This window comes from Impatiens glandulifera, chromosome 1 (assembly GCF_907164915.1).
Source record: "Impatiens glandulifera chromosome 1, dImpGla2.1, whole genome shotgun sequence".
NCBI classification, from domain to species: Eukaryota; Viridiplantae; Streptophyta; class Magnoliopsida; order Ericales; family Balsaminaceae; genus Impatiens; species Impatiens glandulifera.
Window position 1 is genome coordinate 89,706,105 of NC_061862.1, and position 16,558 is coordinate 89,722,662.

The 16,558-nt window shown below is 35.0% G+C and overlaps 2 protein-coding genes across 2 annotated transcripts; one reads left to right on the forward strand and one right to left on the reverse strand.

The window, feature by feature from the left end:
* Window positions 1–405: 405 nt before the first annotated feature.
* On the reverse strand, window positions 406–2,488 carry LOC124919253 (protein PNS1-like). Its single transcript, XM_047459455.1, has 3 exons — window positions 2,349–2,488; window positions 1,135–2,271; window positions 406–927 (listed from the first exon to the last, which is right to left on the reverse strand). Exons 1-3 carry the CDS (start codon window positions 2,397–2,399, stop codon window positions 751–753), a joined length of 1,365 nt encoding a protein of 454 aa, XP_047315411.1. The 5' UTR covers window positions 2,400–2,488; the 3' UTR covers window positions 406–750.
* Window positions 2,489–14,037: 11,549 nt separating this feature from the next.
* LOC124919254 (beta-glucuronosyltransferase GlcAT14A-like) lies at window positions 14,038–16,010 on the forward strand. Its single transcript, XM_047459456.1, has 4 exons — window positions 14,038–14,572; window positions 14,836–14,911; window positions 15,096–15,211; window positions 15,368–16,010. Exons 1-4 carry the CDS (start codon window positions 14,092–14,094, stop codon window positions 15,847–15,849), a joined length of 1,155 nt encoding a protein of 384 aa, XP_047315412.1. The 5' UTR covers window positions 14,038–14,091; the 3' UTR covers window positions 15,850–16,010.
* The last annotated feature ends 548 nt before the right edge of the window (window positions 16,011–16,558 follow it).

Sequence of the window (16,558 nt, forward strand, 5' to 3'; positions counted from 1 at the left end):
CTGTGTCTGACTAAGTTCAATTCTAAATGCGGTTTCAGATAAATTCACATCCGTGTTTTCAAATGAACCCAATGTGTAATTTAGCATATAATATGCATGAACTTTTTTCAAAAAGACAAATATGACTGCTAACTCCATGGAAATTACTCGAGTCTTCTTTTAACACATCACCTAGAACTGTAAACTGTCCCCAACTTAACAAACCTTACCTGGTTTGCTGTCTAAGGTGAGGTGTTAGTTTGTTTTAATAATGGAGAGAAGACAGATAAGTAATTTTCACCAGTTAAAAAGAATTGCATACATATATTTGAAAGTTATTCCATAGTTGACTCAAATATTTTGCTTTAACCATGGTAAAACGTCCAAAACATAAGCAATTCAGTGCAAGTAGTGACACATAATTGACACGATTTAATCAAAATAGGATACAAACATACATTTCAAAGGTGGAGACACGACTCAAAAATTTAAATCAAGTTCTTCAAATGATCTGAAGTAAACTTGAAGCTGAAAATCCTTGGCTAAATAATTTATATATTTAGCCATTTTGAGAAAGCTTTTGCATATATGTGTATATATATATGCCCTTTAATACATATTTTGGTAATCTATCTTTCACAATGTAACTCTTCTAATATGTGGCAAGTCATTTTTCTCTTTTGCATCTCTTCCTCTTGCAATTTACATACATATATATTTACAGCTGAAACAAAATCTGTGGAAAAATTGTTGTATAATGATATGCAACTTCTAAAATTCAATTGACTCAACTGACTGAGTTCTCTGAGATGATTGGACTTGTTGTCTATGTAGTTCTTGTATACGGTCTGGGATGGTTGAGTCAAACCTGTGGCTATCTGGATTCTCCGCATATGCAACATGGTAGGCCAAAACGCATGCTTGTGGCCACGCCATTCCAATCCGACACTGCATTACAAAAAAAAGGTTAGTTCACTTAAAAACACATATTTTATGCACATTGTTCAAAAAATCATGCAAGGCCTTGTTCAATCTTAGGTTACTTGGATAAAAAGTAAGAAATAGAGGATATTATTTTGAAATGATTTGAATAATATGATTAATGAGATAATTAGTTAATTGAGACTAAATTCAGATAACCATGATCTAACTCACAATAAAATAGCCTATTAGGAACGCGTAGATTGATTCTTCGGTTACGTGTCCCTTATTATGACCAACAAGGGACCATATTCCTGCGACCAACGAGGAGGCCGCTCCTCCAGCTACACCACAGAGGAAGCAAAACGAGCTGGTGAGATCCGAGTTGATAACTGACTCCAACCTGACCCGTCTAAACAACTCCCAAGTATCCGTCGAAGCCTGCACGAACCCTTTATCATAAACCCCGACATAAACGAAACCCCACCGATTCCCTATCGTTATAACCCTAGAAGCCAACCCGGAGAAGCAACTAGTACACGAGAACATGAACTCGTCTGTCTCTCCCGACGCCAAGTCGACTCCCCTCGCGAATCCCCGAAACACTCCGAGGATAGGCAAAACCGCCGACCCGATGAAAACCCCGCTCAGGGATTGATCCACAACCTCCTTGAAAACCATCCCCGTATCGAGATCCTCCCCGCCCGCGAAGTTCTCGTATCGAATCCTCGATACCACTACGGTTATCGTGTTCTTGATAACGTGCATTGTCCACTTCATGCTTAGAATGAGCACAAAGATTAAGACCTTTTCCACGACGGTTCCACCCGAAGTAGCTCCCCCGATCCCGATAACAATGAAAGCCGAGTAAAAAGTTGCCACGACGATCATAGCTCCGGTAAGGGCGGAAGTTCTCTTGGGAGGAAATGCAGTTGAAACCGATATGACTCTAACAGAATGATTGAACCGTTGGCTAACCCAACAAGTGTAGAGCGATATCGAGATAGCGAAAACGATAGCAAAAATGGCCGGCCCGATGGCTGCAGCGGATTGGTTATAAACGAGGAGGATTCCGACCGCGCAAGTTAGTAAAGGACTTAGCCAAAAAGCAGTTTTCATGGCTTTTGAAGGTGAGTGTTGAGTTAATAACGGCCATAGAAAACTTAGGATTGCTGAGAAGATGGCGGCGGAGAATAACGGGAGAAGGAAGTTTCGTGGACTGAAACGGCGGTTTCGGGGAGATAAAAGGAGGAAGCCTCGGGTGGTTAGGACAGCCGTTAGAACGAAGATTAGGAATAGATGGAGGTAGAAGATGTATCTCCATAGCTTTCTGGAGAAGAGTTTTGATCTATCAGGTCTTGTTTCAACTGCCTGTATTAAGTAAGAATGAAAGAAATTTAACAACTTGTAAGGAAAGTCAACAACATAGAGGAAAAGAGAGAGCTGACCTTTATGGGGATTCTTGGAGGTTGAATGATTTGAAGAGCTGAAGCATCCATGGATACGATTAAGGAAGATGATGAAGATTACAGAATTTCAACTTTGACAGAGTCGTCTCTTTCTGCTCTGTTTCTTCCTGTTCAAATGTTGAAATATATATATATATATATATATATATATATATATGCCTTTTATATAGAGAAAACAATTATCTAACCAATCCCTATAAGCAGAAAGGGAGTAAGTAACGTGAACATGGAAAATTGGCAATGACAAAGTGGAGTATAGATGACGTGAAGGCTAGGACGACTCTTTTGTTCTGTCTTTTTTTTCTTTTTGTTTTTAAATTGGTTTGGTTCGACTCGGCTCGAACTTTGAATTGTGCTAATCGAAGATTAGCACACGAGATTTGAACTGATTTAAGACTTTGTCCCTAATCTAAAAGAATAAGGCAACAGATAAATCATATTATTATAGCTAAAATTAGTTATGTGTCAATATTATTATTTTCACTAAGATACAGTTGGGGGGTTTCTTCCGTGAGTGTAATAAGGCTTTTAGGAAAGGTCACCTACTTTTTCCCTTGTATCATGTGTATCTTTATGGAGGGTTCCTTTTTTCTTTTTATATATAAAGAGTATAGAAATAAGGATTATTAATTTATAAATATTGAAACTCCTGTTTCTGAATAGTTTCGTGACAAAGAAAACTACATCTTGTTGGGACTAAATTCACTTCTTAAATGCCATTTCATCATAATTTCTAATCAAACTTGTTTTTAAATTAATTTATATATTTGCATTCTAAAATTATTTGTATATTATTAATTATAGTTTGATAAGAAATATTTTATAGTAGTTTTTATTTATATTTGAAACTAAGATATTACATGTCTAATGAATATATATTTAATTCTAAAAAAGTGTAGGCTTTTATTTATTTAAAATGTAGTCGTGAAGTGGGTTTGGTTGGTCAATAATAATGTGGTGTTTGGTTTACTTATTCAACTTCTGACCAACTGCCTTAATTAGTTTTTTCTTAATCAATTATTATTTTTATCCAAAATTTACTTTTAACTTTTATTATAACATTTAATGATTAGTGATTAGATCACTTATTTTCATTGATTTGTATCTTATTATTATTATTATTTTATTTTTATTCTTATTTAGAAACTTCTCATGATCTCCAAAATGATGGTCTTAATTTCAATTTAATACATTTGTTGTTAATAAAAAACTCTTAAGCAATTAAACTAAACTAGGGAGATGTATTATTTATATCCTTAAAATTTATGTAATTTAGTGCTTGAAATTATAAAATTTATACTCAGATTGAATTATGGTTATATAAAATATATTTAGATTGAATAATATACATATTTTATGTTTAATTATTTTGTTATATTATTTTATTGAAACTTAATTGTAGATTAGAATATATAATAGTTATTAATTTATACAATTTCAGCATATATCATTTTAAAAATAGTATAATTAGTTTGACAAATTTTGTTTTGGAATTAAATAATCATCAATTAGTATAATTCAACTTTTAATTATTTGAATTATAATTCTGTTTTCTATTTAAATTTTGTAAAAATAAAATTAAAGAATTTTAATATTTTGATTAATAAATTAAGTAAATATTCATTATGAATGGGTGATTGAGTTTCGAAAACTCATAAAAGAAAATAAAAACTCAAATCAAGCTCTTTTAGTCAATTGTTTCCTTTTGGAACTTTATAAAGTGTAAGACTATCACACTAGAATATTAAATTTTTTCATTTAATAACCTGCCACATCAGTTTAACACCTATTTTAACACTCACTTTTTAACATGTCCTACAGCAGAATATTATTTAAGGTATCAAAATTATTTTTTCACTTTCTCTCACTTCCACATCATTTAAGCATACACACATAATTTCATTTTTTTAAACCACAAACAATATTATTCATCACTTGGTAAATTAAACATACAAATATTATTTAAAACGAAGAAGAAAACAAACACTCTAAACATTGGTAATTTGTTAAGACCACCCATAGCGAGAAATTTGACGAAATGACCTTAATAATAGGCCTAATAGCGGAAAGTGTGAGGGCATAAATTAAATAACGCTGATGACCCTATTTTTTTTAATGAAAATTATACCCTTGCGTTATGCAACTCCAGTTGCGTGACGTAACCGAAACCCTATAAAATCATAATTTTTTTTTCATTTTTGATTCATTTTCTCTCTCATTTCGGTTTTCTCCGCCGTAAACCCTAACGGCGGAGAAGACTTTCTCTTCTTTTCATCGGCGAAGAACAAATCGTAGAGGCACCATTTCACTATATTCAATGGTGTAGAGCGGCGAAGAACTTTCAACGGCGAATTGCTGCTCCAACGACGACGGCCAAAGATAAAGTTTCCACTATATTCGTTATATTTGTTTATATTGTGTTAATTTCGTGTACATATGATTGTTTATGTTTATTTCGTTTATAAAACGTCATTGATTCGCCCTGATTCGTTGAATGCAGGTTGGTTGGTTAATTCGTATATGACTGTTGATGGACTATTAGGTTGGTTGCGTCACGCAGTTGCGTTGCGTCACGCGGGTGCGTCACGCGGATGCTTCACGCTGACACGTGTCAAATTTATTTGGATTTTATAAAACTCAAATAAGCCTCGACGACTATTCCTGCTCTCTCTCTCTCTCTTGCACCTGCCTCGACGACGCGCCTGTCTCGACGACGCACCTGCCTCGACGACTCTTCCTGCTCGTCTTCGTCTTCTCGTTCATTCATCGACTTAATCAGGTTAGTTTTAGTTATGATGGTTTTTGTTTTAGAGTTTAACTTTGTTACGTCTTCCAAAATGGTTTAGGGTTTATGTTAGGGTTTAGGGTTGCGTCTTGCTTGCAAATGGTTCATGCATGGTTTATGTTAAGGTTTAGGGTTGCTTGCTTGCAAATGGTTTATGCATGGTTTATGTTAGGGTTTAGGGTTGCGTCTTGCTTGCTAATGGTTCATGCATGGTTTATGTTAGGGTTTATGGTTGCGTCTTGCTTACAAATGGTTCATGCATGATTTATGTTAGGTTTTAGGGTTGCGTCTTGCGATTGCGTCACGCGGGTGCGTCACGCAGTTGCGTCCCGCGGGTGACGGTTGTTTCTAGCTATTCCGATGACGAGTAGCAGCCCGTGCATGCGTACAAGGAAGACCGGAGACTTCAAATACCCTACAAGTGCAGTCTTTGTCCTTCAAATTGACTTTAAAATTGGACTCATTGTCATGCACATATAACTCGAATCGGTTAAAAGGATGATACGGTATAGAATTTAACCTTCTCAAAACCCTCACATAATAACTTTTCATACGTTGGAGATAAAAATTCTTGATAGTTGAACGCTTTTTCTCTTCTATCATTAAACCATACTTGTAATGTTGTTCTTAAAGACTCGGTCATTGCTGAAATGAGATACTTTCTGGCTTCCCTGCACTGATTATTAAAACTTTCAGCATAATTGCTTGTGAGTTGATTGTATTGTTTACTGGGAAAATATGCTCTACTCCATCTTTGAAACCCAATTTCTTCCAAATAGGCAGCAATCTTATGATTTTTAACCATAATCTTGTCAAAAAATCGATTAAAATGGGGGATAGTGTACGCACGAGAAGCCAAATCAAACTCCACATGACAATTATCAGTTTTGAATTTGGCCATAATATTCATCTTTATGTGATATGTGCACGCACCGTGGTTTGCTTTTGAAAAAACAGCACACAAGGCATTGGCGATGTTTGGGTGTCTATCGGATACGGAGACGAGATCATCAACTAATTCAATTGCTTCTCTAAGTTTTTGCATAAAATAAGTCCAGGAGTTATTATTCTCTGAATCAACAACGCCGAATGCAATAGGATATAGTTGCTCATTCGCATTTAATGCAACAACCACCAATAGTTGACTTCCCACCTCGTGCTTGAGAAAACTGGCATCAATGCACAATACGGGACGACAAAAGGCTTTGAAACCCCTAATTGAGAGGCCTAGAGACATGAACATATACTTGAAGTGGCCGAGCTCGTCTGTCTGGATATCTGTTATGGTACTCGGATTATTCTTCTCCAACATGTATAGGTATGAAGACAATTTTTCATAGGAATCCTCTATCGTTTCTCGCACCGCCATTAAAGCCGTTTCTCTTGTCCTCCAAACCTTATTATAAGTCAAAAATATCCCATAAGCTGACTACATGTCTTCAATTATTTTCTTAGGCAAGTGGTTATGGTGATTGTCCATGTACTTACTCTTCATGTACTGCCTAATAACCCATGCCGGTGTTTGCATTTTTTTCTCCTGCCTCGACAAAACTAAGCATGAGTGTTGTTGATTGAATTTCCGAATCTCAAACATCTTAGAAAACTTACCTTTCACAGTACGCAAGCTCCACTTGCATGTTTCATCCATACATTTCACATACCAAAGATGTTTTCGTGACTTCATCACTTTGAATTCAAAATGATAAGTCATCGCATATTTATATAGCGTCAGTTGAAGTTATTTTTTATTATCAAACAACGCATCGACTTCCAATACGGTTTCACTAGTTAATGCCATTGACGCTCTTGCACTAAATGGTGTACCCATTGATGGTGTACCCATTGACGGTCTTGCACTAGATGGTGTACCCATTGATGGTGTACCCATTGACGCTCTTGCACTAGATGGTGTAGGTATTGATGATCGGTGCGGTGTGCATTCAATTGCTGGTGCAAGACTAGTAGTAGCTTGGAAGTCACTAACCCGTTCATAATTAATCAATTCATGATGAGCCCGTTCATCTTCTTCTCATCCTCCTTCATTTTCATTTTCAAATAAAATCTGTTGAGAAATAACTCGAGAAACAACTTCAGGTATAGTTTTTTTAGTAAGTAGTGGTAGTGCACTATCTTGACTTGGGTACTTCTCTACTAATGAGACACATAGTGGTGACGAAGGTGACGAACTGCGATCCGAAATCGACCGTGATAAATAGATGCCCACATCCTTATCTCGCTCAATAACAATAGGGGGAAGTTTTGCAGAAGGATCATACATGACTTCAATCACTAAATCATATGTAGACTTTTGCACGTTAATCGTTTCATAGATGATATCAACTAATTCGGCAAATATAGTACATTGTGATATATCCATAGTTTTGTATGATTTTGCACAGAAAGACCTAGTACCATCGGCTGTAATTTTCCACTCTCCATTATACACAACAAATACGTCAGCAAATATTTCAGTTGCAATTGAAAAAATGATACTATCAATCGAGAGACACAACCATAACAATGAAATGCAAGTACTAGCTATAAATGGTCTGGTCGCGTGACGCACCCGGATTCCGCCGCAACGATGACATTTACCTAATCCATAATTCTTAAACACTAACAAACAATGCGTTCAAAGAAAGAAATAAAGGAAGGATGAAGCATACCAGTAGCAGCGGACTAAATTACAATGCAAAAGTCATTTTTGTACAAGTTTCTGGGGTAAAATTGCAGAATTTGTAAATGACAAGTTTGAAGGTGAGAAACCAATGACTGAATTACAATGCAAAAGTCATTTTCGTACCATCAATAAAAAATCGTAACTTTTAATGGTTATTATAGTTCAGCATGCAGAACTAAGTGTAATGGTTAGTCCGATGATAACTACGTGGAAAAGACTTTAGAGTTGTACCGCGATAATGAAAAGAAAAGATTTTCCTTGTTGGAAGAGAGGAAGATGGTCCGTGACCAACCAAGATATATGGTAGGAGCAAATGAATCTGGAAGTAGTGGATCAAAGAGAAAAAGTGGAAGTGATGAAGTTGAATCCTCAGCTCCATCCATCGTATGTCCAGAAGGTAGGGACGCAACAAAGAAGAAATCTAGAAAAGCATTAACTTTGAGAAAATCAAAGGCTAAAATTAATGAGGAGTTATCTAATGTAGCCTCTACTCTTGAAAAAATTAAAGAAAGAAGGGCTAGTACTACTTCGGCTATGCTGGAGTATGCCCGTGTTAAGAAGTTGGAGGTGTTGATGTCCTTGAATAAATAAGAGTGTGATGTTGTGGACGAGAATACTTATCAGATGTTACTGAGGGATTTATTCCCAAACTAATTTAAGTGTTGTGTACTTTCAAAGTGTGTGTTTCAATTTTCAAATGTGTGTTCTTCAAATTATGTGGCAAATGTGTGTTCTTCAATACATATAGATTCCAACTTGATGAGAACATCCCCACCCCACTACCTTTTGACTTGATAATGACAACACCCATACATAGAGATTCCAACTTGATAAGAACGTCCCACCCCACTACCTTCTGGCTTGATAATGACAACACCCATACATAGAGATTCAAACTTGATAAGAACGTCTCTACCCCCACTACCTTCTGACTTGATAATGACAACAATCATACATAGAGATTCCAACTTGATAATAACGTTTTCACCCCCACTACCTTCTGACTTGATAATGACAACACCCATACATAGAGATTCCAACTTGATAAGAACGTCCCCACCCCCACTACCTTCTGACTTAATAATGACAACACCTATACATAGAGATTCCAAATTGATAAGAATGTCCCCACCCCCACTACCTTCTAACTTGATAATGACAACACCCATACATAGAGATTCCAACTTGATAAGAATGTCTCCACCCCCACTACCTTTTGACTTGATAATGACAACACCCATACATAGAGATTCCAACTTGATAAGAACGTTCCCACCCCATTACCTTCTGACTCATAATGACCACACCTATATTGAGAGATTTTCAATATAAAAATGGTATGCACATCGTATGATTTCTCACTCCAAACTTTTCAACTTTAATCCTCTTCTTCATATCATCATATGGATATTCCCCAGACCTTTCAATCTCGAAGAGATCCAACAACAATGGGAGTTGGAGGAATCTTACTCAAAAGGCAAAAAGAACTTCTTGAAGAGCTTTAAAGGAGAAACAATCGATCACGTAAAAGAAATTCTATAAATAGGGACCATGGAGCTTACCATCAGAGGCTAATGACTGACTATTTCGATGAGCCTTGCACTTATACTGAAATGCAATTTAGACGTAGATTTCAAATGAGAAGGCAATTGTTTCTTCGAATTGTAGAAGCCGTAACAAATTACAACCATTACTTCACCCAAATGCAGAATAATGCAGGAAAGCTTGGATTGACAGTGATCTAGAAGTGTACAGTTTCCATGCGCATGCTTGCATATGGAGTAGTCGGGGATGCCGGTGATGAATATGTGAAAATTAGAGAAACCACTACACTCGAGTGAACTTGTATTTTTTGCAAAACAATAATTGCCTTGTTTCAAGATGAATACTTAGGACGACCAAATGGGGAAGACTTGTAGAGGTTACTCCAAGTTGGACAAGAGCGCGATTTTTCTGGAATGATTGGAAGTATTGATTGCATGCACTGAGAGTTAAATAATTGTCCTAAGGCTGGGCAATGACAGTTTACTAATGGACATAAGGGCACAATAACAATTATCCTCGAGGTAGTGGCATCTTATGATTTGTGGATATGGCATGCTTTTTTTGGCATGCCCGGAACATTGAACGATATTAATGTATTAGACAGGTCACCAATTTTTGACGACATTGAGTCTGGTGAAGCTCATGCTGTGAACTTCACTGTGAATGGTCGACAATACAATCTTGCCTACTATCTATCATAAATGGCTCATCTTTGTCCCATCAATTCAAATGCCCCAAGGAGACAAAGCGCAGTTGTTTGCAAAACAACAAGAAGCATGCAGGAAGGATGTAGAACGTGCATTCGGGGTACTCCAAGCACGGTTTGCTATTATTCACCAACCAACTAGGATGTGGAATATTGATGGCCTAGGTAAAATATATAATTTTACATAATAATATGGTTATGGAGGATGAACGAGATTCGTATTCACGAAATTGAGAAAATATCGACTTCGAACGTTCGAATAGTTCCGGGTCTAGTTCCTTAGTTAATATCCAAACATAAGTGCTACCTCAATTTCAAGTGCATGTTCAAGGCCGATCTGAATCAAATATTCATACTAGGGCTGATCTACGTGACAAAGCACAACATATTCAATTGAAGAAAGATCTTGTCATGCACATTTGGAATAAATTTGGAACAACTCTCGATTAGAGTTTTAAAAACACTACTTAACAAATTACCAATGTTTAGAGTGTTTGTTTTCTTCTTCGTTTTAAATAATATTTGTATGTTTGATTTACCAAGTGATGAATAATATTATTTTTGGTTTACAAAAATGAAATTATGTGTGTATATGCTTAAATGATGTGGAAGTGAGAGAAAGTGAAAAGGTAATTTTGATACCTTGAAAACACTCTGTTGTAGGACATGCTAAAAAGTGAGTGTTAAAATAGGTGTTAAGCTGATGTGGTAATGTATTAAATGAAAAAATTTGATACCATACTGTGGATAGTCTAAGTAAAGATTCCTCCAACTCTCATTGTTGTTGAATCTCTTAAAGATTGAAAGGATATGGGGGAATATCCATATGATGATATTAAGAAGAAGATTAAAGTTAAAAAGTTTAAAGTGAGAAATCATACGACGTGCATACCATTTTTATATTGAAAATCTCTCAATATAAGTGTGGTCATTATGAAGTCAGAAGGTAATGGGGGTGGGGATGTTCTTATCAAGTTGGAATCTTTATGTATGAGTGTTGTCATTATCAAGTCAGAAGGTAGTGGAGGTGGGGACGTTCTTATCAAGTTGGAATCTCTATGTATGAGTGTTGTCATTATCAAGTTAGAAAGTAGTGGGGATGGGGACATTCTTATCAAGTTGGAATCTCTATGTATGAGTGTTATCATTATCAAGTCAGAAGGTAGTGGGAGTGAAAACGTTCTTATCAAGTTGAAATCTCTATGCATGAGTGTTGTCATTATCAAGTCAGAAGATAGTGGGGTGGGGACGTTCTTATCAAGTTGGAATCTCTATGTATGAGTGTTGTCATTATCAAGTCAGAAGGTAGTGGGGGTGGTGACGTTCTTATCAAGTTGAAATCTCTATGTATGGATGTTTTCATTATCAAGTTAGAAGGTAGTGGGGGTGGGGACGTTCTTGTCAAGTTGGAATCTCTATGTATGGATGTTGTCATTATAAAGTTAGAAGGTAGTGGGCGTGTGGACGTTCTTATCAAGTTGGAATCTTTATGTATTGAAGTACACACATTTGCCACATAATTTGAAGAACACACATTTGAAAATTGAAACACACACTTTGAAAGTACACAACACTCAAATTAGTTTGGGAACAATTCCCTCAGTAACATGCTCTTCTTTATTCAAGGACATCAACACCTCCAACTTCCTAACACGGGCATACTCCAACATAGCCGAAGCAGTACTAGCCCTCCTTTTTCAATTTTTTTCAAGAGTAAAGGCTACATTAGATAACTCCTCATCAATTTTAGCCTTTGATTTTCTCAAAGTTGATATTTTTCTAGCTTTCTTCTTTGTTGCGTCCCTACCTTCTGGACGTATGATGGATGGAGCTGAGGATTCAACTTCATCACCTTCACTTTTTCTCTTTGATCCACTATTTCTAGATTCATTTTCTCCTATCATATATCTTGGTTGGTCACGGACCATCTTCCACTCTTCCAACAAGGAAAATCTTTGCTTTTCATTATTGCGGTACAACTCTAAAGCTTTTTCCACGTAGTTATCATCGGACCAACCACTACACTTAGTTCTGCATGCTGAACTATAATAACCAATAAAAGTTGCGATTTTTTTATTGATGTTACGAAAATGACTTTTGCATTGTAATTCAGTCATTGGTTTCTCACCTTCAAACTTGTCATTTACAAATTCTGCAATTTTACCCCAGAAAGTGTCACCCTTTTGGTTCCTCCCAATTTACTATCATTACTAAAATGGAAATAACCATTTAGTAAAGATTTGTTGTCCTCCGTGCTCCAAGGATCGTATGATTTTCGGGTTGATTGTTGTGTTGGAGCAAGTAAGTGGTTGGGGTATTCCCATCAACATCCCCTAGAGATATTTGTGTAGAAAATTCGGGAATATTAGTTGAACCACTACTGAAACGGAGTGTGTTTAGATCATTTGGTTGTTCACTGTATGGATAGTTGGTATGAGCGACATGAAAGTTATTTCAGAGATAGGTGGATAGCCATAAGACATATAAGGATGGTTATACGGGTATTGCATGCCAAAATTGGGTGGCATCATATATTGTTGTGGAAAATTAGGATGTTCAATGTTTGGTTCGAAGGTTGTATATTTGGGTTTTGAGCTTGATTTAGGAAGTAATCTGGAAAGAAGTTGTAGTTTTGTGAAGGATCCATGAGAGAGTTTGAAGATTTCAAAAGAAAAGTGATACAAACCACGTCTCTATTTATAGATCTTGAAAAATAAAAAATAATAATAATATATATATATATTTTATTTTGATATATTATTATGCAAAAGTAGTATTTAAAAAAGAAAACAAAACAAAAAAATAACTACTTGGCGCGCTGTCATTGGGTCGGGTCACACCAACTGGAAATATAATTTAATCCTCAAAATTTTTTAATCTCAAAATTTGATACCCATTTATACTCTGATGCACCATTTAGTCTGGTGCATTTAACACCTTATTTAACCCTGCGGGTGGTCTAAGTTAGTTGCATCTTAAGATTATTTTTCTTAATTTGTTTGAAGTTCATTTTCTTTGTAGTCATTTTTTCACTGTCTATCCGTCTTCAAATTTTAACTTTGGTACTTTTAAATCTTTGATTGAATTTTTTTTATATCAATTGAGATTGAGGGCTCCTATTTTGAACCTTATTTAGGCTTGTTTGACTAAGGAATATTAGGATTATTCAAAAAAAATTGTTTAGTGAGAAAGAGGTTATTAAGATTATTTGAGGGAACTGACTAAATATTTTTATTTTGTAATATTTCAAAATGTTATAAAAGATATCATTTGAGTTTTTATTTTTTTGTTGGGTTATTTGAAAATAATGTTCATCCTCCACTAATTAATCAACCTCATTAAAATCAAAATCAAATAAATTATTTATATCTTAAAAAATATGTTTTTTCATTATATATATTTTTCTATTCTCAAATAATTAACTCTAATTTTAATAATTTAATTGAAGAAGATAAATCCAAATAACCCTTCAAACAAGGCCAAGAGATGATGGTGCATCTTATATGTCCAAATAACCAAGCAATCTTTTATGTCTATTCAGTTGGTTATGGCCCTCCAACTGAGACTTGTTTGATATTGGGTTATTTGGAATTATTATTTGTTTTTTGAAAAGAAATTTGTTTGAGTTGATTATTTAAATTATTGTTTTTTTACTTAAAATTTAAATTTTATGAAAATAAAGGTATTTTAGTTGATGAATTGTTAAAAAAAGGTAAACTGAGAAAGATCAATTTTTAATAAAAAAAAATTAACATTAAACAAACTTCAAATATTACTGTTATTAACTAAATATTTTATATTTATTAGAATTTAAATTAAAACACTTATATGTCACATTGTGAAATAATATAATATATATAGTACATCTTAACAGTATTAATCAAGCAGCTTCCATAAGCCTCCAAGTATATACCAATTTCCCATCAAAATATTATTTTATTTGGTTGAATCATCAAAATGATATTATGCACAAACTCTCATGCATTCTCATGATTTCCATTAACAAATGGAAATGAAGATTTTTCTCATTTCCTTCATTCTAACCTCCCTTCTACTCTCACTTCTCTACATTCCAACCCATCTAACCATACCCACAATTAGTACCATTTCAAACCGAAACTCAACCTTTGTTGGCGACCCATATCCGGTTACTTTCGCCTATCTAATATCGTCGGCGAAAGGAGAGACTGAGAGGTTGAAACGAGCGATTTTAGCTTTGTACCATCCGGCGAATTATTATCTCATTCATGTGGATAGGGATGCATCGGAGAAGGAGCATCGCGAGGTGGCGAGGTTTGTGTCGAGCGTTGCGGCTTTTGGGAGATTTAAGAATGTTTGGATTGTTGGGAAATCGAATTTGGTTACCTATAGAGGACCGACTATGTTGGCTAACACTCTTCATGGCGTTTCGATTCTTTTGAGGGTTGCGAAATGGGATTGGTTTATTAATCTTAGTGCTTCTGATTATCCTTTGGTTACTCAAGATGGTAAGGTTAGTCACCAATGCTCTCTTTTAATTGGTTTTTGGTCTCATTTGATCAAAACAGTTTACCAAGCTATGGTTGACTTGAACAAATGTAAAATTCTGAATGTTTGTCAGATTAAGTTATTTTCATAATATTATCTAACTTAGATCAACATTCGGATTAGATATTTAACAAAAATAAAGCAATCATCTGCCCTAGAAAGTGTTTTTAAATGGCCAATATATTTATATCTTTCTTGATGGTGTTTTTGATTGTTGTGCTAGATTTGATCCATGGCTTTTCTGACCTGCCCAGAGATTTGAATTTCATACAGCATAGCAGTCATTTGGGATGGAAATTGTGAGTAATATAATTTCTCGGTTTGAAATTGCAATGGTTAGTTAATTTAAACATCTAAATTTAGATCTAGAGGAAATAACTTGAGGTTCATATCCAAAACCAAACAAAAAAGTCTAAATTTTGAAATGAACACTTTTTAAACTCATGTTTTTTAACAGCCTTGAAAATGGTTGAAATAATGCAGTAATAAAAGAGGGAAGCCAATAATAATAGATCCAGCTCTAGATAGCCTTAATAAATCTAATCTCTGGTGGGTGATCAAACAAAGGCCTCTCCCAACTGCATTTAAACTCTACACAGGTAATATTACTCACATGTTTTCTCAATTTATTCATCATTTCTCTATGTAATCATAATCATAAAAATAAAACAGATATAACTATATCCCAATATGTGTTTTAATCTAAAATATATTTTTATGGACATTTTTTAAATGGGACACAAAACATGAAACAGGTTCAGCTTGGACAATACTATCAAGATCATTTGCAGAATATAGCATAATGGGATGGGACAATCTCCCAAGAACACTCCTCCTTTACTACACAAACTTCATCTCTTCCCCTGAAGGTTATTTCCAAACCTTAATTTGCAACTCACACAATTACATCAACACCACTCTTAACCATGACCTCCATTTCATAACATGGGACTCCCCTCCCAAACAACATCCAAGGTCCCTTGGCCTCAAGGACTATCGTAAGATGGTCCAAAGCAATCGACCCTTCGCCCGTAAGTTCAAAAATGACGATCCTATCCTCGCTAGGATTGACACAGACCTCCTTAAGAGACCAAAAGGAGGGTTTTCTCATGGGGGATGGTGTGCTGAGGAGGACGAAAGATATGGTGTTCTTAAAACTGGTCCTGGAGCTAAGAGACTTAGGGCTTTGTTGAGTAAGTTGGTGGCTAGTCAGAACTTGAGGAGACAATGTAGATGATTCTAGATCTTTTTGCAAACATTATTTGTTGTGATTCCTTGATATATTCACATAAAAGCAGATAGGATCTAATGATTGAATCTGATGTTATATTCACATAGAGGGATGTGATATTTTATGAGAAAAAATTTCATTTTCAAAATCAAACCAATGAAACCAATCTCCCAGAAGAGGATCTGACACATTTTGAGACACAATTCAACAATGAATCTGTTTCAAAAAATGAGTCAAAGATAAAAAAAAAAAAAAAAAAAACTTTAGTAACCCTGTTTTTTCACAAACAAAATCTATTGAATCAAAATCAAAACATGCATGTGATTCTATGGGAAACCTAATGGAACCAAATTCTAAATTTATCCTAGTCCTGTTACTCAATCAAAAGGGGTAACATAATAAAGCAGGTCTGTTTCAAACAATTCTGAATCTGAAGATGAAACAAAAACTTTTGAACATGACAATAAAATCATTGAAAACTAAAACAATAACAAAAGAAAAGAAAAGAAAAACCTATTTGGAGAAAAGACTACATAATGAGTATTTCAAAGACTCATTTATGTTACAAATACTTTTCTTTTATTCAAAGTGTTCAAAATGAAAACAAAAAACAATTTCTAGTGAACATCACTCAACCTCAAAACCTACAAAGAGACATGTAATCTTTCTGAATGGCGCATGGAAAGTTGTTAACTCACCTAAGGATCAAAATGGA